The sequence below is a fragment of the Ambystoma mexicanum genome, chromosome 6p, assembly GCF_040938575.1.
Source record: "Ambystoma mexicanum isolate Mex_15411 chromosome 6p, UKY_AmexF1_1, whole genome shotgun sequence".
NCBI classification, from domain to species: Eukaryota; Metazoa; Chordata; class Amphibia; order Caudata; family Ambystomatidae; genus Ambystoma; species Ambystoma mexicanum.
In genome coordinates this window covers 652,834,954-652,862,301 of record NC_090935.1, presented here as the reverse complement: position 1 = coordinate 652,862,301, position 27,348 = coordinate 652,834,954, and the positions used below count along the sequence as shown (strand labels likewise).

Sequence of the window (27,348 nt, the reverse complement as noted above, 5' to 3'; positions counted from 1 at the left end):
ACACAGGAGACTGTAGATATCATTACCAAGCTTTCGAGGGACTCGAAATGTCTCTATAAATTACTTCATAAGCACTGGGACACTCTTTTACTAGACAAAGATATTAGGCCTTTTTTGACAAATAAACCGAGATTTATATACACTAGATCAGAAATAATTCGGTACAAAGTTAGTCCTTCCTTTTTCCAAATTCAGAATGATGCAATGAGTGAAAAGAGAAGATGGCTGTCTCCAACTATAGGGTTTCACAAATGTGGCAACGGTTCTATGTGTAAGTGTCACGACCCTCGCCCAAAACCCCCTCTGGCAAACCCATTGGCCAGATGGAGTCAGGAGTCGGGCCTCTAGAGCCTGGCATCCTCTTCAAAAGCCCTCATGGGGCCAGGCTCATACACCATGAAAAACAATGTGCTTGGGAGCTATTTTATTGTACTGTCAGCCAACATGGGGCATCCACATAGCTTGGTTCCTAGGAACCAAGCTATGCAGTCTAGTGTTTAGGTTGTGGTAGCCTAGGGACTACTTTATCTGGACTATTTTGTTGGGGCTATTTAAACCACACCCGAGCAAGACAACACGCTTTGCGTTACTTTGCAGCTTGCAACGTGACGGTCACCGTGTCCAGCTATTTCCCCCGAACCTTGGAGAAGCAGAACCTGCAAGGAGACAAAAGGAACATCATTAGCAGCAGCATCTTACCTGCAGTCTTCATCTTTAGCCACTCGCAGCTTCTGAGAACAGCTTCCTCAAATCTGCATGCCTCCCGGACAGAACAACCTGAAAGAGGAAGATAGAGGCAACATTAAAGAAAGCAGTAGAGACATTTGCAAATTACAAACTGCTCAAAAGGCTTACCTGGCTGGTCGCCTTTTGGCTGGCACCACTCCGGACATTCCACTCGTGCTGAAGAACACCGCGACCTACAAGGAAGGAAAACACAGGTTAGCAAAGGCAAGACTTTGCAGCGCTGCGCATAGCGCTTACTTACCGCATCATAGCGCTCTTAATGAGCCATCATTTACCAGCGGGGGCTCAACCAAGCAAGTTTTCCACGCTGAAGCTCCACATACCTAAGGGAGAAAAAGAAACATTTTAAACAAAGAAAGGCATGCAGGATAGCAACAATACTAAAGAACAGCAATAAGACCTGAACAATATCAAACGGGCCGGCATCAGTGAAGTAACTGGACCGCACACGCCCACGAAAGACAACGCGCCCCAGCAAAGAAGGCAGGACGGAGAGCACGCCTAACTCTACTACAAGGTGAGGAGAGGGCCCCGGAGGGGCTGAAATCATACGGGGTGGAGGGAGGATACTTACCCCGGGCCGTCAGTCTTGAACACAGTCCTCCTGTATTTTCAGGCAGAACCTTCCCCGCAAACCACATCTGGGCAAAGCTGAGAAGTATACCAGCGAGTAACCCAGCTGGGTGGCATCCCTGTGGATACCGAGTGAGCGAAACAGAACGCGAAGCCTACCATAACAAATCCACCTGGGCGCCATGGAGACATCAGAAATTAACCAATTGGCCCAATTACTAGGAGAGCTTCGTGCTGAGGTTCATTCTGCCCGACAAGAGACTAATGCCCTCCGGAGAGACCTAATAGTGACCAAAGAACGCACTGAAGAGATTAGCAGGCAATACTTGCAATCACAGGCAGGACAGACGTCTCTACCTGGAAGCAACCCAACGATGCAAAACCTCACCATACCATCCACTACCTCCACTCCAGTGCAGATCACGTTACCTGGAACAGTTCCCCTGGCACCACCAGAAAGGTTCTCGGGCGACCCACGGAAGTATGCAGCATTCATCAATCAGTGTCGCCTTCATTTTCTTTGTAGGCCTGGAGCATTTCCAAATGACCAAGCTCGGGTAGCCTTTGTCTTATCATACCTGAGTGGTAGTGCAGCAGATTGGTCGGTGCCGTTGGTGACCCATGACAAACCTTTATTACAGGACTTTGGGGGGTTCCAGAGAGAAATGGAAACACTTTTTGCTTGCCATACCCAGGAACAAGCAGTAGACAATGAACTCTTATCCCTCCGATAGGGGAATCAGGACTTATTAACGTACATTGCTACCTTCAGCAGACTGGTTGCCAAAGCTAGGAGGCCAGAAAACAAAAGAACCGCGTTATTCCATCGAGGCTTACGAGGTGAATTAAAGGACGTCTTAGCCTAGGTGGTTGATCTGCCCAGAGACTGATCCCAAATTCATAAATCTGGTAGTGCAGCTAGACCACCGGTTGCAGGACCGAAAAGCAGACTGGTGTAAGTCTGACCCTCGGACCGTGTATGTTCGACCAAGGGAAAACACATCCAGTATACCTGAGAATTCTGAAGAACCCATGCAAACGGGAGGGATACGGCCTCCATTAACAAAACAAGAGCTGGACAAAAGAAGACAACAACAACTTTGTTTGTATTGTGGGAAACCAGGACATTTCCTGAAAGACTGTCCAGTAAAACCCCCAAGAAGAACAGTCGGGGCCACAGAGAAGGATGAAGCTAAGGAATCGTAAAACTACTAAGCTCGACAAACGTAGAGGTCAGTTTGTCGAGTGAGAAGAAAGAGTTGCTGACCTCGCACTTTGCAATACCAGTGATCTTAATCAACCACCAACGGTCGTCAAGAATGCATGCCGTTGAAGCATACATTGACAGCTGAGCAGGAGGAAATTATATTGATCAAGACCTGGCAGCAGAGATGGGGCTTCCTTTGTGTTCTAAGCCAACTATGGACAAGGTAACCACAGTGGATGGGACAGAAATTGCTTCCGGACCAGTAACCCAGTGCACAGCCAGGGTAACCTTGCTGTGCCAGGACGGACATCGGGAGTCTATTTCGTTTGATCTCACCAGGGAACCTCAGTTCAGGCTAATACTAGGGATGCCATGGTTGGTTGCTCACAACCCTTTGATAGACTGGCGGGCAAGAAAATTAACCTTCCCCGATGACTGCTCCCCTGCCTGCTATTATCAAGAGGAGAAACCCGACGTCTGTATCCCCATGACTCCCGGAGCGACAGTATCAACCCTGGGAATAACTAATATCTTGCCAAGTGAGGACCATGATTTCCAAGATGTATTCCGAAAGGACCAGGCCAATACATTGCCGCCGCACAGGCCCTATGATTGTCAGATTGACCTTGTTCCTGGTGCACAAATCCCTTGCGGCAGGATCTACGCTCTCACAGAGCCAGAAAACCTTCATTTGAAATCTTATTTAGACCAGTACCTTGCAAACGGATTTATCTGTCCTTTGAAGTCCCCCGCAGCCAGTTCTGTGTTCTTTGTACCGGAAAAAGGAAGGGGACTTGAGAACCAGTATTGACTACCGCGCATTGAACCAGATCACTGTGAAGAACCACTACCCCTTGCCACTTATCCCTCAGATGCTAGACCAAGTTAAAAATGCCCAGATTTATACTAAATTGGACCTTCAAGGAGCGTACCACCTGGTCTGAGTCAGAAACGGAGATGAATGGAAAACCGCATTCTGTACTAAGTACAGCTTGTTTGAATATCAAGTCATGCCCTTCGGGTTATGTAACGCTCCTGCGGCATTCCAATATTTCATGAATGACGTCTTGAGGGAGTTAATTGATGGGTGTGCCTTAGTGTACATAGACGACATCTTAGTATACTCAGCCTCCAAACAAGATCATGTCAGGCACGTTCATTCAGTACTCACCAAGCTCCGTCAACATCGCTTGTTTGCAAATCTTGAAAAATGCTTTTTTCACGTTACCGAAGTAGAGTTTCTTGGTTTTATCCTTACTCCAGGAGGCATCAGAATGGACTTACACAAGGTAGATGCCATTCTGAAATGGCCTTCACCAACGTCTCTGAAAGGGGTACAAAGCATGCTGGGCTTTGCGAACTTCTACCGCCGGTTCATCCCAGATTTCTCTCAGGTTGTGCACCCTATCACAGTACTGTTACGAAAAAACAATAAAAAGTTTGCTTGGCCCGAAGAAGCAGAAGAAGCCTTTCAGGAACTTATACAAAGGTTTACCTCCGCTCCAATCCTGCGACACCCTCGTCCAGACCTCCCTTATGTCATTGAAACTGATGCGTCAAGTCTCGCAATGGGGGCTGTCCTTTCACAGAGAGACCAGGAAACCGGCCAACTACATCCTGTGGCCTTCTGGTCAAAAAAGTTCTCACCTCCAGAGATTAATTATGCCATCACGGACAAGGAACTCCTGGCTATTAAATCTGCCCTTTAAAGCCTGGAGGCACTACCTTCTGGGGGCCAGACACACCATTACAGTCATCACAGACCACTGAAACCTGCAATATCTCAAAACAGCCAAAGCCCAGTCCTCGCGGCAATTACGGTGGGCCCTTTTCTTTGCCGAATATGATTACGTAATCACGTTTCGACCAGGGGTCAGAAACGGAAATGCGGATGCCTTATCTCGCATGGGCATAGATGAAATGGTATATACAACTCCAAATCCAGTACCTATTATACCTGAAGACAAACTCTTGGGTATCACGACAGCCTTAACACAAGCAGAACTATGAAAAGAAATTCAACGGAGAATGAATCCGGATGTTTTCCTCGCATGTCAAACTCAAGGAGAACAATATACCATCAAGGACCATCTAGCCTTTTTTAGGGATCGCCTATATGTACCCAAGAAGGAATTACAACAGCATATTATTTCAAATTATCATGATTCACTGATTGAAGGACATCCTGGAATCGCCAAAACCCTAGCTAAGGTGAAAGAGAACTTTTGGTGGCCTACCTGGCATAAGGACATCATTCAGTATATTCAGTCCTGTGGTGTCTGCGCACAAAAGAAATCACAGAAACAAAAACCATCTGGTCTCCTACAACCATTGGACATTCCTCCAGTTCCATGGCACATTCTTTCCCTTGACTTCATCACTGATCTACCTCCCAGCCAAAGGTTCAACACCATCCTTGTAGTTGTGGACTTATTCTCGAAAATGGCACATTTTATTCCTCTCCAAGGCCTCCCAGACGCAGCCACTTTAGCAAAAGTATTCCTAGAGGGCGTTGTTAAGCTACATGGCTTCCCTTCGGTTCTGGTCTCTGATCGAGGCAGCCAGTTTGTTTCTAACTTCTGGAAGAAATTTTGTGCTATGGCGCAGATCGACCTTTGGCTATCTACCAGGCCCCATCCCCAAACAGACGGCCAAACCGAGAGAACCAATCAGACGCTCGAGCAATATTTACGTGCATGCTGCACCCACCACGAACAAAGGAATTGGAAAGACTTACTATGGATAGCCGAATATGCATATAAAAATTCCTTGCTTTCAAGCACGGACAAACGTCCTTCTATACCCTTTATGGCAGACATCCACGTACCTCTGAACTATACCTTCCAGCCAGCTTGGAAATGCCAGCGGTAAAGACTCTACACACAACCATTACTCAGGCTTTAAAGAGGCCGAAGGAACATCTTATTCATGCCAAAGAAAAACAAAAGAGATTCCCCGACCAACACCGGAAAAAGGCCCTTGATTATCAAGTAGGAGACAAAGTTTGGTTAGCGCTAAATTCATACTCATCAAGGGAACCCGGACCTTTCTTCCCAGATACTTAGGACCCTATACCATTAAGGCAATTATCGACCCAGTAGCCGTGAAACTGGATTTACCGCCTAATATACAAACCCACCCAGTATTTCATGTGTCCCTCTTGAAACCAATGCAACCCGGCACATGGATTGGGACACCACCTAAGCCCATACTTGTTGACGGAAAACCAGAATTCGAAGTCAAAGATATCTTGGACTCTAAAAACTCCAGGTCCAAGCTATATTATCTCATCAATTGGAAAGGATTTGGACCACAAGATAGATCCTGGGAGCCCAGTGAGAACATCCACGCACCGCGTCTAGTCAGGAAATTCCATCAGAACTTCCCAACTAAACCTGGGCCAGACAGAAGGAACACCGTGAGAGGAGCCTTAGGTGGGAGTGCTGTCACGACCCTCGCCCAAAACCCCCTCTGGCAAACCCAATGGCCAGGTGGAGTCAGGACTTGGGCCTCTAGAGCCTGGCATCCTCTTCAAAAGCCCTCATGGGGCCAGTCCTGGCGTCTATGGCGCCAGGCTCATACACCATGCAAAACAATGTGCTTGGGAACTACTTTATTGTACTGTCAGCCAACATGGAGGCATCCACATAGCTTGGTTCCTAGGAACCAAGCTATGCGGTCTAGTGTTTTGGGTGTGGTAGCCTAGGGACTACTTTACCTGGACTATTTTGTTGGGGCTATTTAAACCACACCCGAGCAAGACAACACGCTTCGCGTTACTTTGCAGCTTGCAACGTGACGCTCACTGTGTCCAGCTATTTCCCCCGAACCTTGGAGAAGCAGAACCTGCAAGGAGACAAAAGGAACATCATTAGCAGCAGCATCTTACCTGCAGTCTTCATCTTTAGCCACTCGCAGCTCCTGAGAACAGCTTCCTCGAATCTGCACGCCTCCCAGACAGAACAACCTGAAAGAGGAAGATAGAGGCAACATTAAAGAAAGCAGTAGAGACATTTGCAAATTAACTAACTGCTCAAAAGGCTTACCTGGCTGGTCGCCTTTTGGCTGGCACCACTCCGGACATTCCACTCGTGCTGAAGAACACAGCGACCTACAAGGAAGGAAAACAAAGGTTAGCAAATGCAAGACTTTGCAGCACTGCGCATAGCGCTTACTTACTGCATCATAGCACTCTTAATGCACCATCATTTACCAGCGCGGGCTCAACCAAGCCAGTTCACCACACTGAAGCTCTGCATACCTAAGGGAGACAAAGAGACATTTTGAACAAAGAAAGGCATGCAGGATAGCAACAATACTAAAGAACAGCAATAAGACCTCCCTGAACAATATCCAACGGGCCGGTGTCAGTGAAGTAACTGGATCGCACACGCCCACAAAAGACAACGCGCCCCTGCAAAGAAGGCAGGACGGAGAGCACGCCTAACTCTACCACAAGGTGAGGAGAGGACCTCGGAGGGGCTGAAATCATACGGGGGGTGGAGGGAGGATACTTACCCCCGGTCGGTCAGTCTTGAACACAGTCCTCCTGTATTTTCAGGCAGAACCTTCCCCGCAGACCACATCTGGGCAAAGCTGAGAAGTATACCAGCGAGTAACCCGGCTGGGTGGTGTCCCTGTGGATACCAGGTGAGCGTAACAGTAAGTTTGCAAATAATAACATTATCAAATATACAGATGCCTATGGACATGAAATTCAAATTCGAGACTTCATCAATTGTCGTACCACACACGTAGTACATGCATTACGATGTGTGTGTGCCAAAATCTGTATTGGATCCACCATTAGACAACTTTGCATCAGGATACAAGAACATTTGACTAGCTTGGGCAGTCAGGACCTTAAACTGCCACTAGCCATTCATTGGCAAACCAAGCATCAAGCTGATACCAAAGAAAACATCCGTTTTGTAGGTCTAATGAAAGCAAAATTGGGGAGGAGAGGTGGTGATATTGTGCTCAAACTTAGGCAATTGGAGGCCAAGTGTATTTGTTTATTCCATTGTACACAGGACGGTCTCAACACAGACAATGAGATGTAAGTGTTCTTGTAACCACTTAGGATTCCACTACTTAAACACTGCCTTCCAAATATTCATTATGTGGTACTAAATTGGACAATGATATGTACTTCACGTGTGGCTCCATACATGTTAGGTGCTCTCCAGTACTAAACATGTTTTCTTAGTTGATTTATCTATGTCAAGTATCTTTGTAATCATAACAAGAATCAAATCACATGATTAATTTTCATAAGACTATTGTATAGGGTCTAGTTCTCTGAATAACATTTCCACATGTTGTAATGGACAATTAAATGTAACAACTTTACCTTTGAATGAAAGATTCACCAATATATCTGGCATTGGGGTGCATAAACAGTGAACCATGTGACACCCACTTGGTAAATATTCTCAAAATGTATTTAAAACTGGTGAACAGATAACTCTTGCATTATGAATACACTGTAAGCAACATTCCCAGTTGCATATGGGTTTACTCATACGCACGGCAGTGTCCCGTTTAACATTGCAGCTTTTGCAATACGCATGCGCCGTGTAGAGATCCTTTTCACTATCGCGCATGAGCTGGAGATCAGGAGCACTGACTGCGCGTGTGCGCGATAGCCACAGAGGATTGCATCTCAGCACTGCGATCGAGATAAAACAGAACACGGACAGCGTTCGCGTCCACGATAGCACTTTTCAATTACCGGAGGGATCGAGCCCTGTTATATAGGTAAGCAAGTCATTTAGCAGCAGACTTTAGCATTACTTTAAGGATTTGACAATATTGAAATTAGGTTGTATACATCAACAGGTAGTCATATCTAATCAACTGCCCATCGGGGGACACAGGGGATATTGAGAGACATGCAAGTCAAGGACACTAGCTAGCATCCCACTGCAACAAAGGGTGAGCCCTTCTCAATTCTTATTATATTTTTTGATAATTCTTGATACTTTTTGACATATTGAATGATCTATATATCATACATGTTATGTTATGGCATTTAGTACTATGCACTTGCCATCTAAAACAGTCATTCCATATTGTCTGATTTACAGCAAACCTTTAATAACAGAGGTACACCTACTGTGTGTTGACACTTTCTGAGGAATTGGTTCCTCTACACAGTTCATAAAATATTGAATGCTAAGACGATAGGTGAGATGAAGTTTAAATTAATAGTATTATGACATTTAGTCATGCAAAATCAGCACTCATACCGGGTTTCCTTTTATGATGATAACAATCTCCGATTTAGGCTGGACTTTACTAACTACTCAGTTCATATCAAACTGCTGACTAGCACATTATGTTTTAAGCCTGGCATTCAGCCTAATGATTTCTAATCAACACAAAATAGTGCACCGTTCAAGTTGCTTGACTCTGGGGACTTATGGTGTCCTCTTGTGTCCCTGTCCGTGCACACCCAATGCCTGAGACACATGCTGATTGAATTAGCGAATGCTAAACTATAATACACTGTTATTATAAGTATATCAAGTACTCTTTTGTGTTTTTTCCTGGCTTCCCCCTGTGTCTCCAATACACTGTGCCACAACTTGGGTATGTGAATTAATTTTGGTTATTTTAACATCCCTTACAATATTGTTACTTTTTGCTTGTGTATGTGAAAATGTTACCATTGTTTTGTTTATACTGTATCATACTTTTCATTTTGACCTCAATGTCAGCCTTGAAAATGTCTCCATTTGTCGAAACACGTGTTGGCTGACACTTCGAGATACCAATAATAAATAATTGGTGCTGATCAATATCTAGATGTTCTATATATTTTCATATTCAAAGCAATATTTGGGACTTTTTTCACTAATTACAGGAAGAGCGCGTATTGCGTGTCATTCTTTGTCACAGCCCTTCCTGAAGCGTCCTCACGACAATCCACTGGGGAATCTCTCTGTGAAGCTTCCAGATCCGCTCCTTGTGCAGGAAATCTTGACCCTGCTAGAGAAAGGCGCTATTGAACTGGTGCCTTGTAGCGGAGAGGAACAAGGGATGGTATTCCCCTTATTTGTTTATTCCAAAGAAAGACAGAGGTTTGAGACCCATTCTGGACTTGCGTTGTTTGAACAAACTTCTCAGGAAGAACAAGTTCAAGATGGTCCCTCTTTCTCAAGTCCTCCAGGCCCTTCAACTTCAGGATTGGTTGGTGTCTCTGGACATACAGGATCCTTACTTTCATATGCCGATTCATCCCAAGCACAAAAAGTACCTGAGGTTTGAGGCTGGTGACTCGCACTTTCAGTTTCGGGGCCTGCGATTCGGATTCACCTCTGCCCGAGGGTCTTCACCAAGCTAGTGGTGGCAGCGTATCTCAGGCGAGGGGGGATTCACATCTACTCCTACCTGGACGACTGGCTGATCTGTGCGTGTCCTCCCAAGCAAACTTTGGGTCACCTGGGTCTCACCTGCTGCTCCCTCCACAGGCTGGGCTTCTGCCTCAATTTCAAGAAGCCACATCTGACACCTTCCCAACAGCTCCAGTACATCGGTTCTGTGTTGGACATGTCCTTGGGGAAGTGCTCACCTCCCAAGGTGAGGGCTCATCACGTTGGGCAGATGGTGGACAAGGTTTAATATGCCCAGAGTCTCCCGGCTTTCGAATTCTTAAGGTTGCTCGACCTCATGGCATCGTGCATTTTTCTGGTGCCAGAGGCCAGGCTGAGGATGAGATCCCTGCAATGGGTCCTCAAGATGCAGTGGTCGCAGTTCTCAGGCAAGATGTCAGATCCCGTTCAGATTCCACTCTCGGTCTCCCAGGATCTTCTGTGGTGGGCCAACGAGGGGAACTTGATGAAGGGGGAGCTGTTTTGGCAACAATGGCCGGAGGTGACTGTAGTGATGGATGCTTCCCTCACAGGATGGGGCGCTCATGCCGACGACTTGACCGCCAGCGGTCATTGGTCTCCGACGGAGTCCAAACTCGACATCAACCTGTTAGAGCTGAGGCCATCAGGCTAGCCCTGAAGGCTTTTTTGCCGTCTGTGCGGGGGAAGAGTGTCCTGATCATGACGGAAAACACAGTGGCCATGCATTACCTCAACAAAAAAGGGGGGGTAAGATCACTCCCGTTGTGCAGAGAGGCAATGCAGCTCTGGGCCATCCAGCAAGCAAGTAATTTCGCTCTCGGCAGTTCATCTGGCTGGAGACAAAAATGCGGCGGTGGACGCTCTGAGCAGGCAGAGCATGATCTCCCACGAGTGGGATTTGGCTTAGGAAGTCCTTCTGGAGATCTTCGCCATTTGGGGAACCCCACAAGTGGATCTCTTCGCCACCAGTGCCAACCGGGAGTGCAAAAGATTCTGCAAAAGGGAATTTCCTCCAAGAGGAGCCTTAGGAGATGCATTCGTAGTGGGTTGGTCATTCCCACTGCTGTACGTGTTTCCTCCAGTCCCCGTCATTCCTCAAGTGTTACGGAGGTTACGGAGGTTCGGATCCCACATGATCCTCATTGCTCCAGATTGGGCCAGGAGAGGGTAGTACCCGGACCTTCTAGAAATGTCCATCTGCCCTCCACGCTGTCTTCCCTAATGAGAGTATCTGCTCTCGCGAGAGGGGGGTCAGGTTCTCCATCCAGAGGTCTGGACTCTGTCATGATCTCTGCTTCCAAAAGGTCAGGGTTTTCCCAACTCCCTTGGAAGCAGATTCATAACCCAGGTTCCGAGTGCCAACCAGTCCCAATTGGGACCTTTTGGACCCAGTCCTGGCGCCAGTGGCACCAGGCTCATAAATATGCCCAGTCCCAGCGCTGGAAGCACCGGGCTCATAATGCTTGGGTGGACTTACCTGCAGCAGACCATGCTGCTTACTTGCCTGCCAGTTGAGCCTCTGATCCTCTTCTGTTTGGAACTACTTTTCCTGTTGGGTGGGGCAGGAGCCACTCCCTAGGTTCAGAACACTGGAACTCTTCTGGAAAGCAGGAACTCTTTTCTTACCTAGGCGTGGCTGTGGAAGGAGACACCTAAGCACTACAGGAGGCTATTTAAACCACACCCGATGGATGAATCTTGCTTTGTGTTATTCTGCATCCTCTGCAGCAGAACGCTCATCGTGTCTTCTGCATCTGATCCTGGGCCTAAGGAAAAAGGCTTACCATCCTGAATCCAGTCTTCAGCAACACCTATAAAGACAAGAAAGAACAGGTTAGCATTACGGTCTTCAGTGACAGCTCTTCACTTACCTGGGCCATCGGCTGTCACCAACGCCTCGCGCTGCATTTTGAAAGACAAAGGCTTACCTACTCTTCGTGCGCTCCGGAGGTCTTCACACTGCATTCCGGCATCTGAAAGACAAAAGCTTACCAACTCTTCGCACGCTCCGGAGGCCTTCGGCGCTGCATCCCGCATCTGAAAGACAAAACAAGGTGCGTTTAAAGACATTGGGGAACTTTAATACTCACGTGCCATTACTCCTTTCCACATCTAACCCAGTGGGTATTCTGGCACCCTGCAGCCGCTCCGAACTTGTACCTGCAAAATAAAAAGACAGTTGGAGCGCATCGTGAAGCAGGCAACAAGCGCTTACTTACGTGCTTCCAGGCGCTTCTATTCATCACACGGGCTCCATCTTCAACTCACTTCAGCCCGTCATCCACCATCGCCGGAACCCTGCAAAACAAGAGACATCATTACTAAAGACTTTAAAGACATTAGAATTACTCGAAACTTACCGTTCGTGCAGTAAACGACGGACAGCAGTCCTCTGAAGTCAAGAGGCCTGCTCCCCTTATCCAGTGAAGAAACTGGTTACAGCACCCTGCCCCGAGGCAGATGGAGAGCACGGCGTTCACTTACCTAAGACATCTTACCCTTCGAGTCAAACATACAGTGCACAGAGGTCCAGCCCAAAGAGCCAGCCGTGTGTTACACATCACCTTTGAAGATACGGTATACGCCCAGTCAAGACCGGCGCCTCTACGGGAATCAGGTGAGCGTTACAGAACACAAAGCCTACCACAAAACTCCCGTCCAGGCGCTATGGAAACCTCGGATACCGACCAACTAGCCCAGTTACTTGGGGAACTAAGGGCAGAAGTGCATGCAGCCCGTCAGGAAACGAACGCTCTAAGAAGGGAACTGATTATTTCCAAGGAGCGAACAGATGATCTCGCTAGACAATTGCTACAGTCACAAGCCGGACAGACCCCGTTACCCGCATCTGGGGGAAATCTTCCTTCTACATCCTCTATGAATCCAGTGCAGATCAACCTACCTGGGAATGTACCTCTGGCTCCGCCCGAACGATTTTCTGGTGACCCAAAGAGGTTTGCAGTATTTATCAATCAGTGCCGGTTGCATTTCTTATGCCGGCCAGCAGCCTTTCCAACTGATCAAGCTAAAGTAGCTTTCGTGCTTTCGTACCTTAGTGGCATTGCGGCAGACTGGTCGATCCCTCTAGTAAATCAAGATGATCCGGTCCTCCATGATTTTCAAGCTTTTCAGCTCAGTATGGAAAAACTGTTTGCAAGACATTCACAGGGGCAGGCCTTGGACAATGAGCTTCTTTCGTTGCGACAAGGTAATCAAGACCTTTTGGCTTATATTGCGTCTTTCAACAGACTGATAGTGGAAACTCAATGGCCTGAGGACAAAAGGATTACGCTGTTTTATAGAGGTCTACGTGGAGAGCTCAAAGATGTGTTAGCCCAAGTAGTGAATCCCCCACAAGATTGTTCGGACTATATAGACTTAGTCGTTCAAATAGATCACAGACTGCAGAACAGGAAGGCCAATCGTTCCAAGTTTGATGCTCGAGTATTTTCCAAACCGCCAACTCCTTCCAAAGGAGTAGACTCCGGGGAACCCATGCAAATAGGGGGTCTGAAAGGTCCTCTAACACAAAAGGAGCGGGAAAGGAGAAAACAGTTGCAATTATGCCTCTATTGCGGAAACTCAGGGCACTTTCTTCGAGACTGTCCGGTGAAACCTGCTAAGAAGGCAGTAGGAGCTGCAGTTACCAAAGTTACAAACTCTGAGCAGGGAAACGACCTCGCCCGACAAGAATAGAGGTCCTCTTGCCGAGCGTGAAAACCAGTTCCGTGACCTCACATTTCGTGATACCTATGGTCCTCATTAGCCCTGATAATCCGGATCGATTACATGCAATTGAAGCTTACGTCGACAGCGGTGCCATCGGCAATTATGTGGATCATGAAATGGTTTTGAGGATGAATCTAACTCTTTGTCCCAAGGCTGTAAAGGACGTCATTACTACGGTGGATGGTACGGAGATAGCCTCCGGGCCAGTAACGCATACCACTCAAGAAGTGACGCTAATAAGTCAAGATGGACACCATGAGAAGATCGTGTTCGATGTGATCAAGGCCCCTCAGTTTCAGATTATTCTAGGAATACCTTGGTTAGAGAAACACAATCCTCTGATCGAATGGCGAGCAAGAACGGTCCAGTTTCCAGAATGTGTCTCTACTTGTCACCCTCCACCTGGTGTTGCACTGGCAGCAATTTCTTCAGAGACTCCCCAGTTACCTCCCGAATACCTAGAATACCAAGATGTTTTCCGGAAGGATCAGGCTAACTCTCTACCTCCTCATAGGTCTTATGACTGCCAGATAGACCTGATACCTGGATCTACTCCTCCTTGTAGTAGAATTTATGCCCTCACCGAGCCTGAGAAGCTTCACCTTCGACAATACCTGGAGCAATACCTGGCAAATGGGTTTATTCGTCCTTCCAAGTCCCCTGCTTCTTCAGCTTTGTTCTTCGTTCCAAAAAAGGAAGGAGACCTTAGAACTTGTATAGATTATCGCTCCCTGAACCAGATCACCGTTAAGAATAGATATCCGTTACCTTTGATCCCTGAACTCCTGGACCAAGTCAGAAAAGCATGCATATATACAAAGCTGGATCTTAGAGGAGCTTACCACTTGGTACGAGTAAAAGAGGGCGATGAATGGAAGACGGCCTTCCGCACCAAGTATGGGCTATTTGAATATCAGGTCATGCCCTTCGGACTTTGCAATGCCCCGGCCGCCTTTCAATATTTTATGAACGATGTCCTCAGAGAGCTCAGAGATGTGTGTGTTGTTGTTTACATTGACGACATCCTTGTTTATTCTTCATCGGAATCTGAACATCGGAAACACGTGAAAATGGTCCTCGAAAGATTGCGTCAACACAAACTTTTCGCTAAGTTGGAAAAATGTGTTTTCAACGTGACTGAAGTTGAATTCTTGGGATTCATATTATCACCTGGCGGAGTGCGTATGGATTCAAAGAAGGTCGATGCAGTTCTCAAATGGCCATCACCATCCTCCGTAAAAGGTGTGCAAAGCATGTTAGGCTTCGCTAACATTTACCGCAGGTTTATCCCCGAATTCTCTCGAATAGTCCAGCCCATCACTGCCTTGTTAAAGAAAAACAAACGTTTTGAATGGTCTACCGAGGCGGAACAAGCTTTCCAGGATTTGAAGACTAAATTTATCTCTGCACCAATCTTAAAACACCCTCGCCCCGAACTCCCCTACATCGTGGAAACTGATGCTTCAAGCCTTGCCATGGGGGCAGTTCTATCACAAAAGGACCCGGTAACCAATCAGTTGCATCCTGTGGCATTTTGGTCCCGCAAATTCTCGCCTCCTGAAATCAATTACACGATTACTGACAAGGAAATTCTGGCTATCAAGTCTGCCTTTAAGGCTTGGCGGCATTATCTGCTGGGGGCCCGACACACCGTTACTGTGATTACGGATCACCGAAACCTGCAATATTTGAAAACCGCAAAAGCCCAATCCTCTAGACAACTCCGTTGGGCATTATTCTTTGCCGAGTTTGACTTCATAATTACCTATCGACCTGGTACAAAAAACGGTAAAGCTGATGCCCTTTCTCGGATGGGAGTGGAAGAACACTTGATCAACCCTAAACCTGTACCAATCATTCCCGAACAAAGAATTCTGGGTGTAATCGCCACACAATCCATAGAGGAAGTTAAGGATAAAGCCAGGCAACTTGTAACTCCAGCAGACATACAGAATTGGCATCTGCAAGGAAAGGACTTTGCAGTAAAGGACAACTTATTGTATTTCCAAGAACGATTATACCTACCCAGCACAGATTTACAGAAAGAAGTAATCTCTTGTTATCACGATTCTTCAATGGAAGGACATCCCGGTATAGCCATGACCTCAGAAAAGATCAAGCGCTACTTCTGGTGGCCGTCTTGGAAAAAAGATATCAGAGACTTTATAATGTCCTGTGGAGTATGCGCCCAAAACAAGAGTCAAAAGGAAAGACCAGCAGGACTCTTACGCCCTATTGACATCCCACCTCGCCCTTGGCATACGCTTTCTATGGACTTCATCACCGATCTACCTCCATGCTCCGGATACAATACGATTCTAGTAATCGTGGACTTATTCTCCAAGATGGCGCATTTCATTCCGCTCAAAGGCTTGCCAACAGCAGCAACTCTGGCCTGAGAATTTCTCGAAAACATCGTCCGACTGCACGGTTTTCCTTCGGTTCTAATTTCGGATCGAGGTAGTCAATTTATTTCTCATTTTTGGCGAAGTTGCTGTCGGTCGGCTCAAATTGATGTGAGACTATCGACCAGTCATCACCCTCAGACCGACGGACAAACCGAGAGGACCAATCAAACTCTGGAACAGTATTTACGGTGCATGCTGCAACAAACTGAAAAAACTTGGAAAGACATCCTTTTGATAGCCGAATATGCCTACAATAACTCTGTCCATTCGGGAACTGGGAAAACCCCATTTTTTCTTTTGTACGGCAGTCACCCTCGAACCTCGGAGTTGGATCCCCTCCAAGATCTTGAAACACCAGCAGTAGACTACCTGCATTCTACAATCACCCAAGCCTTTAAGGAAGCTGTTTCTCACCTTCAAAGGGCTTAAGAACAATACAAGAAAGGAGCAGATCAACATCGGAAGGAAGCCCCTCAATATCGAGTAGGGGATCAAGTCTGGTTATCCACCAAATATCTACCTCTAAAAGGGCCACGCACATTCAACCCAAGATACCTTGGTCCCTATTCCATCACTACCATAGTAAACCCAGTAGCGGTCAAGTTGGACTTGCCCCCGCACATGAAGATACATCCGGTCTTCCACGTCTCTCTATTAAAACCCGTGCAACCTCAAACCCGACTAACTAAATCTCCAAAACCTATCCTAGTTGATGGGGAACTCGAGTTTGAAGTCAAAAGCATTCTGGACTCTAAGATCTCCAAATCTAAACTATTTTACCTAATTGACTGGAAAGGCTACGGCCCCCAAGAGAGATCCTGGGAACCTGCTGAATATGTCCACGCTCCTCGCCTAATCAAAAGATTTCACCGAACATTTCCTGACAAGCCAAAACCCCCGGAGAAGCCCGGTTTGGGAGGGGCCTTGAGGGGGGTACTGTCATGATCTCTGCTTCCAAAAGGTCAGGGTTTTCCCAACTCCCTTGGAAGCAGATTCATAACCCAGGTTCCGAGTGCCAACCAGTCCCAATTGGGACCTTTTGGACCCAGTCCTGGCGCCAGTGGCACCAGGCTCATAAATATGCCCAGTCCCAGCGCTGGAAGCGCCGGGCTCATAATGCTTGGGTGGACTTACCTGCAGCAGACCATGCTGCTTACTTGCCTGCCAGTTGAGCCTCTGATCCTCTTCTGTTTGGAACTACTTTTCCTGTTGGGTGGGGCAGGAGCCACTCCCTAGGTTCAGAACACTGGAACTCTTCTGGAAAGCAGGAACTCTTTTCTTACCTAGGCGTGGCTGTGGAAGGAGACACCTAAGCACTACAGGAGGCTATTTAAACCACACCCGATGGATGAATCTTGCTTTGTGTTATTCTGCATCCTCTGCAGCAGAACGCTCATCGTGTCTTCTGCATCTGATCCTGGGCCTAAGGAAAAAGGCTTACCATCCTGAATCCAGTCTTCAGCAACACCTATAAAGACAAGAAAGAACAGGTTAGCATTACGGTCTTCAGTGACAGCTCTTCACTTACCTGGGCCATCGGCTGTCACCAACGCCTCGCGCTGCATTCTGAAAGACAAAGGCTTACCTACTCTTCGTGCGCTCCGGAGGTCTTCACACTGCATTCCGGCATCTGAAAGACAAAAGCTTACCAACTCTTCGCACGCTCCGGAGGCCTTCGGCGCTGCATCCCGCATCTGAAAGACAAAACAAGGTGCGTTTAAAGACATTGGGGAACTTTAATACTCACGTGCCATTACTCCTTTCCACATCTAACCCAGTGGGTATTCCGGCACCCTGCAGCCGCTCCGAACTTGTACCTGCAAAATAAAAAGACAGTTGGAGCGCATCGTGAAGCAGGCAACAAGCGCTTACTTACGTGCTTCCAGGCGCTTCTATTCATCACACGGGCTCCATCTTCAACTCACTTCAGCCCGTCATCCACCATCGCCGGAACACTGCAAAACAAGAGACATCATTACTAAAGACTTTAAAGACATTAGAATTACTCGAAACTTACCGTTCGTGCAGTAAACGACGGACAGCAGTCCTCTGAAGTCAAGAGGCCTGCTCCCCTTATCCAGTGAAGAAACTGGTTACAGCACCCTGCCCCGAGGCAGATGGAGAGCACGGCGTTCACTTACCTAAGACATCTTACCCTTCGAGTCAAACATACAGTGCACAGAGGTCCAGCCCAAAGAGCCAGCCGTGTGTTACACATCACCTTTGAAGATACGGTATATGCCCAGTCAAGACCGGCGCCTCTACGGGAATCAGGTGAGCGTTACAGACTCTCAACCTTCACGCTTGGTATCTGAAAGGGTGAGATATAAGGATTGAGACCTCCCGGATGATGTGATGGAGGCGCTGCTTTCGTCCAGAAGGCCAGCAACAGAATCCTTGTTACGTTGCCGTTAGTGTAAGTTTTGCGACTGGTGCAGAGGACAAAATGTTGATCCTTTTCAGTGTTCCATTCCTATGGTTTTGTCTTTCTTACTTTCTTTGGCCCACAGGGGCCTTCAAGTCGGTACCATTAAAGGTTACCTGGCAGCGCTGTTCATATTTAAGTGCTCGTCTGAAGAATGTTCTTACTTTAAGATTCCTTTGATTTCTCAATTTCTTAAAGGACTGACTAGTGTGTTCCCGCCATCCCCTTTCCAGGTGCTGGTTTGGGATTTGAATTTGGTTTTGAAATTTCTAATGGGTGCTCCATTTGAACGTTTGCAGCTTTGAGATTATTTGTCCTTTGAGATTATTGTCCTTCAAGACGGTGTTCCAGGTTGCGGTTACTTCTGCTCGCAGAGTGAGTGAATTGCAGGCACTTTCTTCTAAGCCGCCCTTTACTGTGTTCCACAAGGACAGGGTTGTACTAAGGGTACGTCCTTCCTTTCTACCTAAGGTAGTACCTGAATTTCATTTAAGCCAGAAAGTGGTTCTTCCTTCTTTCTGTCCGCCTCCTCATCCTGGGAAGGAAGAGGAGCAACTCCATAGGTTGGATCCTAGGAGAGCTCTGAGCTTTTATATTTCCAGGATGTCCAGGGTCAGAGTGGATGATCAACTCTTTGTGGGATATGCTGGACAACGGTTGGGCCAGGCTAATACCAAACAGACCTTGTCCAGGTGGATTATCCTCACCATTACTGAGTGTTACCGATTGGCGGGTAAGGACCCTCCTGAAGGGTTGCAAGCTCATTCCACTAGGGGCGTGGCTACTTCCACAGTCCTCCAACGGGGAGTTCCTATTAGGACTATTTGTGATGCAGCCACATGGGCTTCTATCTACACCTTTGTTAAACATTACACCCTGGATACGATCCATGGTCAAGATATGGCCTTTGGTAAGGCGGTTCTTTATTCTACCATCTGATTGGGTATTCTAAATTAGTTTCCCTTCTCCATTTTCTGGTACTGCTTTGGGAGTCTACCAAAGATGTGGAATATGTTGGAGGACACAATCCATTCCAAGAACAAGTTACTTACCAACTGGTAACGTTCTTTCGATTGGATGTTCCTCCAACGTATTCCACATCGCCCTCCCAGCCTGCCCCACTGGAGAATTTCCTATGCGATTGCAGCTTACTTTTCCGCAAGACTATGTGCAGTCAAGCAGGCATTGGATTGGTGCCACACGTTCTGGGGGAAAAACATAAACTGAGGTTACGGGCGCCGTGCGTCTTATTTATAACATCCAGTGACGTCGCCCTCGACCGAGGCCTCAGAGGGACACCGACCCGACGCCATCGACGCTGGACGCCCTCTGCCGAAAAAGTTTCCGAAGTACACAGCTGTGGACCTTACATGTCAAAGATGTGGAATACGTTGGAGGAACATCCAATCAAACAAACGTTACTAGTTGGTAAGTAATTTGTTCTTCTGGCAGTTGTCCAGATGAAAACACCACTTCAAACTATTATTGTATTGGCAAAGAGTTCATTCTCTTTTTTTGTGATAGGAAACAAAACTTTTAATAAAATAAAATATTACACATGAAAATGTCCCCAGCTGCCCATTTCAAAGAACCTAGCTTATTGCAGTTAATCTATGACTAGGTACTACATATTAACCTTGCACGTCTTTAGAGCAGGACAGTGGTTAAGAGGGCCAGTCTGAAAAACCTGTCTTGAAAGACTCTCAATTTTCTACCATTAACCAAATTAGTATTTTTAGTTTGTAAAACAGCAAAAGATCTACTTCAATAGCAGTAATATTGTCTTCTATTAAAGAGTAATCGCGTGAGCACATTCTTACTAGGGATTGTTCAACTCACCAGACACAGCATGGCTAAATTACAACAATTCAAACAACTTTCCAGCTAGAATGTGTGACTACTCTAACCTTTGGAAATCCTCAATGCACCTGCACTTGAAGCCAGGGGTTTCATTACACGTGGGATGTAACTACATCTTCCGATAGTTGTGCAAGGTCTTGATATCAATAATCTGATAGTAGATTCTTATATGGCCGCAGGAAACATGCTCTGTACAGTTAAGAGTGTGAAACAGAAGCAGTAATAATTTTACAGGCAACCTACATATTATTCTCTTTTCCTTTAACCCATTCAGATTGTTTTTGCCCAGGTGAATCATGAATCCGGTTATTACGTCATTTATGCTGAGGTCTTTCCGAAGTATAGCCCTGTTCACTAATGCCAGAGTGTTTTCTAGCATTGGGTATCATTAGTGCCTTACATTATTTAATTTACTATTCTGGTTCGGTTTGTTTAACATATGTCTTTATTATCGTATTATCTTAAATAGCATTTGTAAAGGAAATGAGTGTTTGCCAACAGTGTTATTGTCTCTGGTCATTGTCCCTGATTTATCTCCACGTCTTGAGTCACAGTCTTGCTTAATTTCTATTAGGTCCAATTTGTTTTTGATATTTTAGAGCCTCAAGATGTGCCTTCTTGCAACTAGAATCATCTGAAAGATTAGTTCACCTTCGTTTCTTCTGTGTCTGATATCCCAGTTTTGATAGATGCTGATGTAACTCCTACGTGATGCCTCAGAATCTTACACATTTCTTTTATCACTCCCTCCCAGGGATTCTATAGTACTGGACATATGCACAACATGTGACATAGAGTTGCTATGATTAAGTGCAACTCCTGCTACTATGTGCATTTGTGTCCTTTTTCTGATGTATAGTATAACTGATGTATAGTATAATTTATACACTGCTGAGTAATGGTGTTTCATGTAGTTTGCCGGTCTTAAGATCTTATATAGTAACATGATCGAGGTTTCCAATTTTCTATGCCTGTTTTATGTTCAATATCCTTCTCCCATTTGTCCAACAATACCTCATCATTAGTTTTGTTCACAGTATTAGCATTAAGGCAGTCATAATACTTCGAGACTTGCCTCTCTTTTATTTCCATGGTTATAATGCTTCCTCTGTCTGCACTAACCTGTGGATCCACCCATTTGTTAAAATGTTTATCCCATGTGGCTCCGGGGACACCTAATATTGATTTTGTATTCACTGAGTCGTTTCTGGTTCAGAAAGAGTTCTCTCATTCGCTTCAACCCTGGAGGTAGATTGCGCATATTCACATATATCAGATGTAGTATTTGGTCCTAGTAGCGGATGATATTTAGATATGGTTGGTACTTTTAAACGTCTTCTGATTTCAATCCTTATTAGATAGCCATAAACATTTTAAAACATATCTTGGGTTTACAAATGTATATAAATATCCATCTACTGTGTGTGGGCTTGCCATTGCTAGTAGATCCATCTCATACTAGTCCCTTATTTTGTTAATTTTCTTGAGACATCTGGTTGTTTTGAGCTGGGCTTTGCAGTGATATATTTTGAAATATTTATGTCCATGTCCTGCCTCTCTTGTTCAATTTTCTTGCCAAGTATTTCCTCATTATTCTTGATGCTTTTGATGATACAAACAATATTATTTCTGTTTTTTGTGAGAACCACTGATATGTATATCGTAATAGTATTAAACGTAAAAATATATCTTGGTAGGATAACCATTTTGTTCATGTTGACACTACCAATTAGTGATGCTTGGAAGTTGTTCGATTTTTGAATGTCTGACTATGGGCCTTAATGTGAGGTCTGCGGTAACCTGCCAGTGCCACCGGCCGGTTGCCGCTGACCCCGAAACACTGTTTCCGGTGCCTAACTTCCCGCTGCCACCGGTACATTACAAGTCCTGGTGGCACGGGGAGTAAGGCGTCTGATTTGGTAAGTCCCCATTCCCATGAAGTCCTATTGGACTCAATGGGAATGGGGACGCGGAAGCACCAGCACCAATGCTTCTGTGACAACTCTACCTACTGGGGCTGTTACGCCTGGGAGGGCCAGACCTGCCGGGCACAACAGCCCCTGCTGGCAGACTTGTAGTGTGGCAGCCCAGAAATAGGGGTGCCGGTAAACTTACTGGTACCCTTATTTCCGGGCCACCACACTCGTCATGAGGCCGTATGTCATTTTGAACTACGTTTCCATTGATTCAATAATATGCAGTTTCTACAGTTTTCAGTCCTATTAAACAAATCAGAGGTGATGGAAGTAAGTCTGCAAGATCATAATGGGTGTCATTATAAGTTTGCCGGTCTGGGAACTACGGTACCGGTAAGCATGCCAGTACCGTAGTTCCTGGACCGGCACACTACGAGTTCTGCTCGCAGGTGCCATTGTGCCTGCCAGGTCTGACCTGGTGGCCTTACCGTCATCCGCAAGCATTCGGCTTCCCCATTCCCATTGAGCTCTGTGGGGCTCAATGGGAATGGCGAAGATTTTTTTCTGGCACCCTGGAATGGGCAATTACCGGGCCCACCGGGGTTGTAATACCCCGGTAATTACCCATTCCAGGATGCCGGAATAAAAACGACTTGCCGGCAGCCGTGCCTGTAATACACGCACGGTAAGGCACGGTTACCACCAGGGTCGTAATGAGGCCCATGTGTTATTTGTTTTTTGTTGCAACCTGGTGCCCTGTCCAATTGATAACCTGAGCTGTGTTTTGCTGAGCTGTGATGGTTTGGAATGCATAAATGTTCCATATGTCACTGCCACCTGCTGGAAGTCTGAAGGCAGAGGCTTTTGTTGGAAGAGGGCAATTCCTTGTGGGCCATGTCAGTATGTACTTCCTTGATATCTGTAACTGGAATATGTTACGTTATGTTAAATCTTTTTTTATCATGTCAATCACCATCGTAGTTGTCCTACGGCACAATGCCCTTGTCCAATCCGGTTTGTACTGTCAATACAACTACCTACAGGTGGCGTAGCTAACTTATAATGAAGATGAAAACATAGCTACGAAAAGCAGGACTGTGGGGTTAGAACAAAGACATTAATGGTGGGAAACAGAGTAAGACAGCAATAGAAGGGGAAGTGGAAGTGGGTGTGTGATAATGTGCAAGGTCTGAGAGAAGCGCATGGCGTCTGATATAATCAGAGGAATTGTCTCAGTGAAAGGATGAGTGAAGCAGTGATATGAGTGGAGAATGGATGCATTAGGGACATGAGAAGTGTTCATGCATTACCAATAATGGCGTAGGAATAGGAGGGGACATGGACCCTCCATGTTCTCCCAAATATGTTCTCAAGGATCTACTAGGGCAGTTTATCAAAGGTGATCCAGGCAAGAGTTGGGAATGATAAAGGCGAATGTTGGTACATAGAAGGAGAGCTGGGGGAGGGAGGAAGAGTGATTGTTAAATTTCTGGACCAGCAAAATCTCATAGAACAAGGATGACTGTGGTGCTGAGTAGCAATATGTTATCCCTGAGTTAAGCTACAGTATCTGGAAAAGGGAAGCAAAGTCTGTATAAGATATGTAGAAGTCCCATCAGTAGGATTGAAAGAATTATTGTCAAAGGATGAAGGAGTCCATAAGTAGAATAATGAGATGAGCAATATGCATAAGAATACAAGAGAAGGGGGAAGAGTTTTAAGTACACTGATGTTTTAATTTCATACAGCATAACATATGAAACAAGACCAAAGACAAAAATTAGGAAAAAGCGGTAGAAGGAAAACATAAATGATCATACAGCAATTTGTTAGCAAGCCGTCTTTTAGTGTGGGAAAAGCCATGTATTTATGACTTTCTCAACATTTCGAAGGATAGAATGTGATAGCTCTACTGTTGGCAGGAAAGGAGTTTCAAAGCTGCCAGTCTAGGTGGGAGACGACCACCCCCCATTGTTTCCTGCAGTAGTCCGGAACCTCTTGAGTCAAGCGATTGTAGGATCCCAGAGTGCATGGAGGGCAGTGGATCTTACGTTTTTTCATAAGAAAGATGGACCTTTTCACTGTCAAGCTTTGAAGATGATATAAAGGGATTTGAAAGTTACCTTGTTCTGCTTGAGATTTACATTAATATACTTTTTAAAGAATATCATATACATATAAAAAGCTGAAATCAAACCGAAGTGAAGATCATGAGCTCTTTCAAAAGCTTACAAAGATATCCAAAAAGTATGTGTTGGTGTTAGCTTTTCCAACCTTTATTTTACAGACTGTATGGCACAAGCTTCGGATGCCTAAATAGTACGTTTGATTTAAGCAACGTTATATAATAATGGCTTTGATTATCTTTCTGTATTTTAATTTTTGCAAGTTAACATTTCCACTATTGCATTGTCTTTTTCATGCCATCATATAAAAACACCTCTGAATTCCTGTTAGGTTTGGCCACGTAAAGAAAGATCTTTTATGAAAACGTTCCCATGTTCCCTGGGTATCAGGTAATAATGTCGCCATGAAAAAAGTTACCAGGTTGTCGATTTAAAAAAAAATGAATTAATGATGCCCCCTCTAGGCTATCAAACACTTTCCCCAAATATTCTAGGACTGGAGGTAATAATATATAATTATACCCCTCGTAGAATATTTGGGGCAAGAATTTTGGTAGCCAGGAAAAAGTCACCAGAACCTGACGATTTTTTCACTGCGACATTATTACATGGATCCATTTCCTGGATAATCTGGCTTGTTTGCAAAGCAAATTCTTTAGGAGTCGCAGTGATTGGTTCATCCTGTAAGCTCCTATGTATATTTCACTGCAGAGATGTGCTACAAGATGTTTGTCGGTACATACCTGCAAGGGAAAAGCCCTTTAAGAGATATCCTGAGAGTGAAATTAATATTTACGCGGTCTTTCTGCATATAGCGTTACGCTCTTTAGAGGACAATGACCAGTCAAGCAGGGTTAACTCTGCATAATCTTTTCACCTCCTCTTCCCAGAAGCTGTTTGGATTTATCCACCATACTACATCTCCCGCGAAATGTTTGGTGTGATTACTTTTTAGAAATAAAAAGCAACAGCATTTATTGGCAAAGCCAAAATCAAGAACGCCTTGCATGATCACTATGGATAGATCCTGTTGCAATGTAAAGGACATGTAGTGATTTGTAAGTGGGCATTACGTGCGCATTAGCGTATGTGAAGTGAAATTAAATCGCAATATCAAATGGATCCATTTGACACTACAAATAATGGGGTTGAACTATTGGTAGTTCTTGTCGGGTTACACTTTCTCTGATCTCAGAATATATATGTGAATTTGGTAACAACCAAAATGTAGACCCTTTGTCATACGTTCAGTGGCTTTGTATTACCATTTGGAGGTCTTTGCCCATTTCCCAAGTGAAGTATGTGAGGTGGAGGGAGGAGAGCAAGACTTAATCTACCATTGGCAACCGCGGTACTTTGCTCCACATAGAGGTGAAAAATGAAATGGCTATGGAATACAGGCAGTCTTCGAGGGGTAGACATCCATGGTGGAATAAAGGTACAGTCTGTGGCAGGAAGGTTATGTTTGCACTGACGGGCTAATCCTTTAATGGGCACAGAGACGACTTAATTTTCCAGTGCTCTCCATCCAACAGCTATCCAAATCACTGTAACTTTCTTCACATGTGATATTGTTATTGTAGTTTGTGCATGATACATTTCTTTTGGGGAGACCATACATTTTTAGTCCACCTTTCCCATTTGTATCCCTGTACCATGTCTTTAAACAAAATTTACTAAAACTTATTGATGACTATTTTTCAATGCAAACTGCAATTTTTTTTCTCCAAGCATTAATGGGATTGCTTTTACCTGTTGACAGTGTGACGCCGGCGAACAGTGTGCAATAAGGAAAGGAGCCAGGATTGGAAAACTATGTGACTGTCCGCGAGCAACATCCTGCAACTCTTTCCTTTTAAAGTGCTTATAAGACACAGCAACAGAAATGGAAAAAGGACCACGTTACCCGTTGTGTGGATTGAGCGCGTGGTGCATCACTCTACCACAAACTTTTTCTTTCTGCTGTCATGCGGGCTGAAGTGGCAATCATTAAACCTACCAAAAAAACAAGTGAATGATCTGTGTAACGTGCAAAGGTGTACAGTTTTATCGGAAATTATTATTCCTAATTTATTTTATGTATTTTGTGCCACTGTATTAAAATTGATTTTGAAAATTGTATTTTTGTATGCATAAAACATAGGAAACACGACAAGACGATACACACACAGAATTTAGTTTCTGAACAAAGTACACAGATGCAACATGAATAGAGTAACATTTGTGTTTTACTATAATACGCATTTGTATTGAAGTAGTGTGACTGGGTGTAGAATCGGTAAAATTGAAAATCTCCCACTCAAAACAATAAATACATTAATACATTAATACATTAATCTATAGAACAAATGAATGTCAGCATTTAACCCAAGGATGTAATATTGCTATCTAGGAAGGCATGTGGAAAAGGCATTAGACACAAACCTCATCCAGCTGTCAGGGGATCCATATTCTTCCTTCCACTAAAAGGCTTTCTAAGGGGGAGATGGTCTACTGCATGTGAAAAACATTGAATTAGCTTATTTTCCAAAGATCAGGAGACTTATTATTCAATGATCTTGTAGGCTAATTGTTTTCTAGTTAAATGGAATTTTAAATATGGAAACACAATGTTAAATGCAGACATTTCATTAATCACTCAAATGATCATTAAATAGTTCTGTTTTCACATCACATTAAATATTATTGTCTGTCTCATTTTCGAAAAAAGTCTAAAATCTAAAAAATATCTTAATAAATCTATCTCAAAAGTGCAGTTAAGTGGATGTTTACAGAGGGTCACCTCCAGCCTGTGTTTTCAACCGAAACTGCTTTTCTGGTTCATACATTAATTGTGTGCATTGTCATAGCGGATCTGCATAATACATTCCGTATAGAAGTTCTCCTACTGAGGCTTAGGAGTTTCAAAGGCTATTGCTTCAGACTCCTTTGCAGTAAGGTGGAGAGGAAGCTTTGAACAGGCTTTAACTGCCCAACATAAACTATCATGTTGCCCGTTT

At 45.1% G+C, this 27,348-nt stretch overlaps 1 protein-coding gene across 1 annotated transcript in view; it reads left to right on the top strand.

Moving 5' to 3' along the window:
• CARTPT (CART prepropeptide) overlaps positions 1-27,029 on the top strand; it is a 92,676-nt gene extending 65,647 nt beyond the window's left edge. Inside the window, exon 3 of the mRNA XM_069626546.1 lies at positions 26,112-27,029. Coding sequence (XP_069482647.1) covers positions 26,112-26,219 — 108 coding nt within the window. The 3' untranslated portion in view covers positions 26,220-27,029. The remainder of the gene's footprint in view (positions 1-26,111) is intronic.
• The last annotated feature ends 319 nt before the right edge of the window (positions 27,030-27,348 follow it).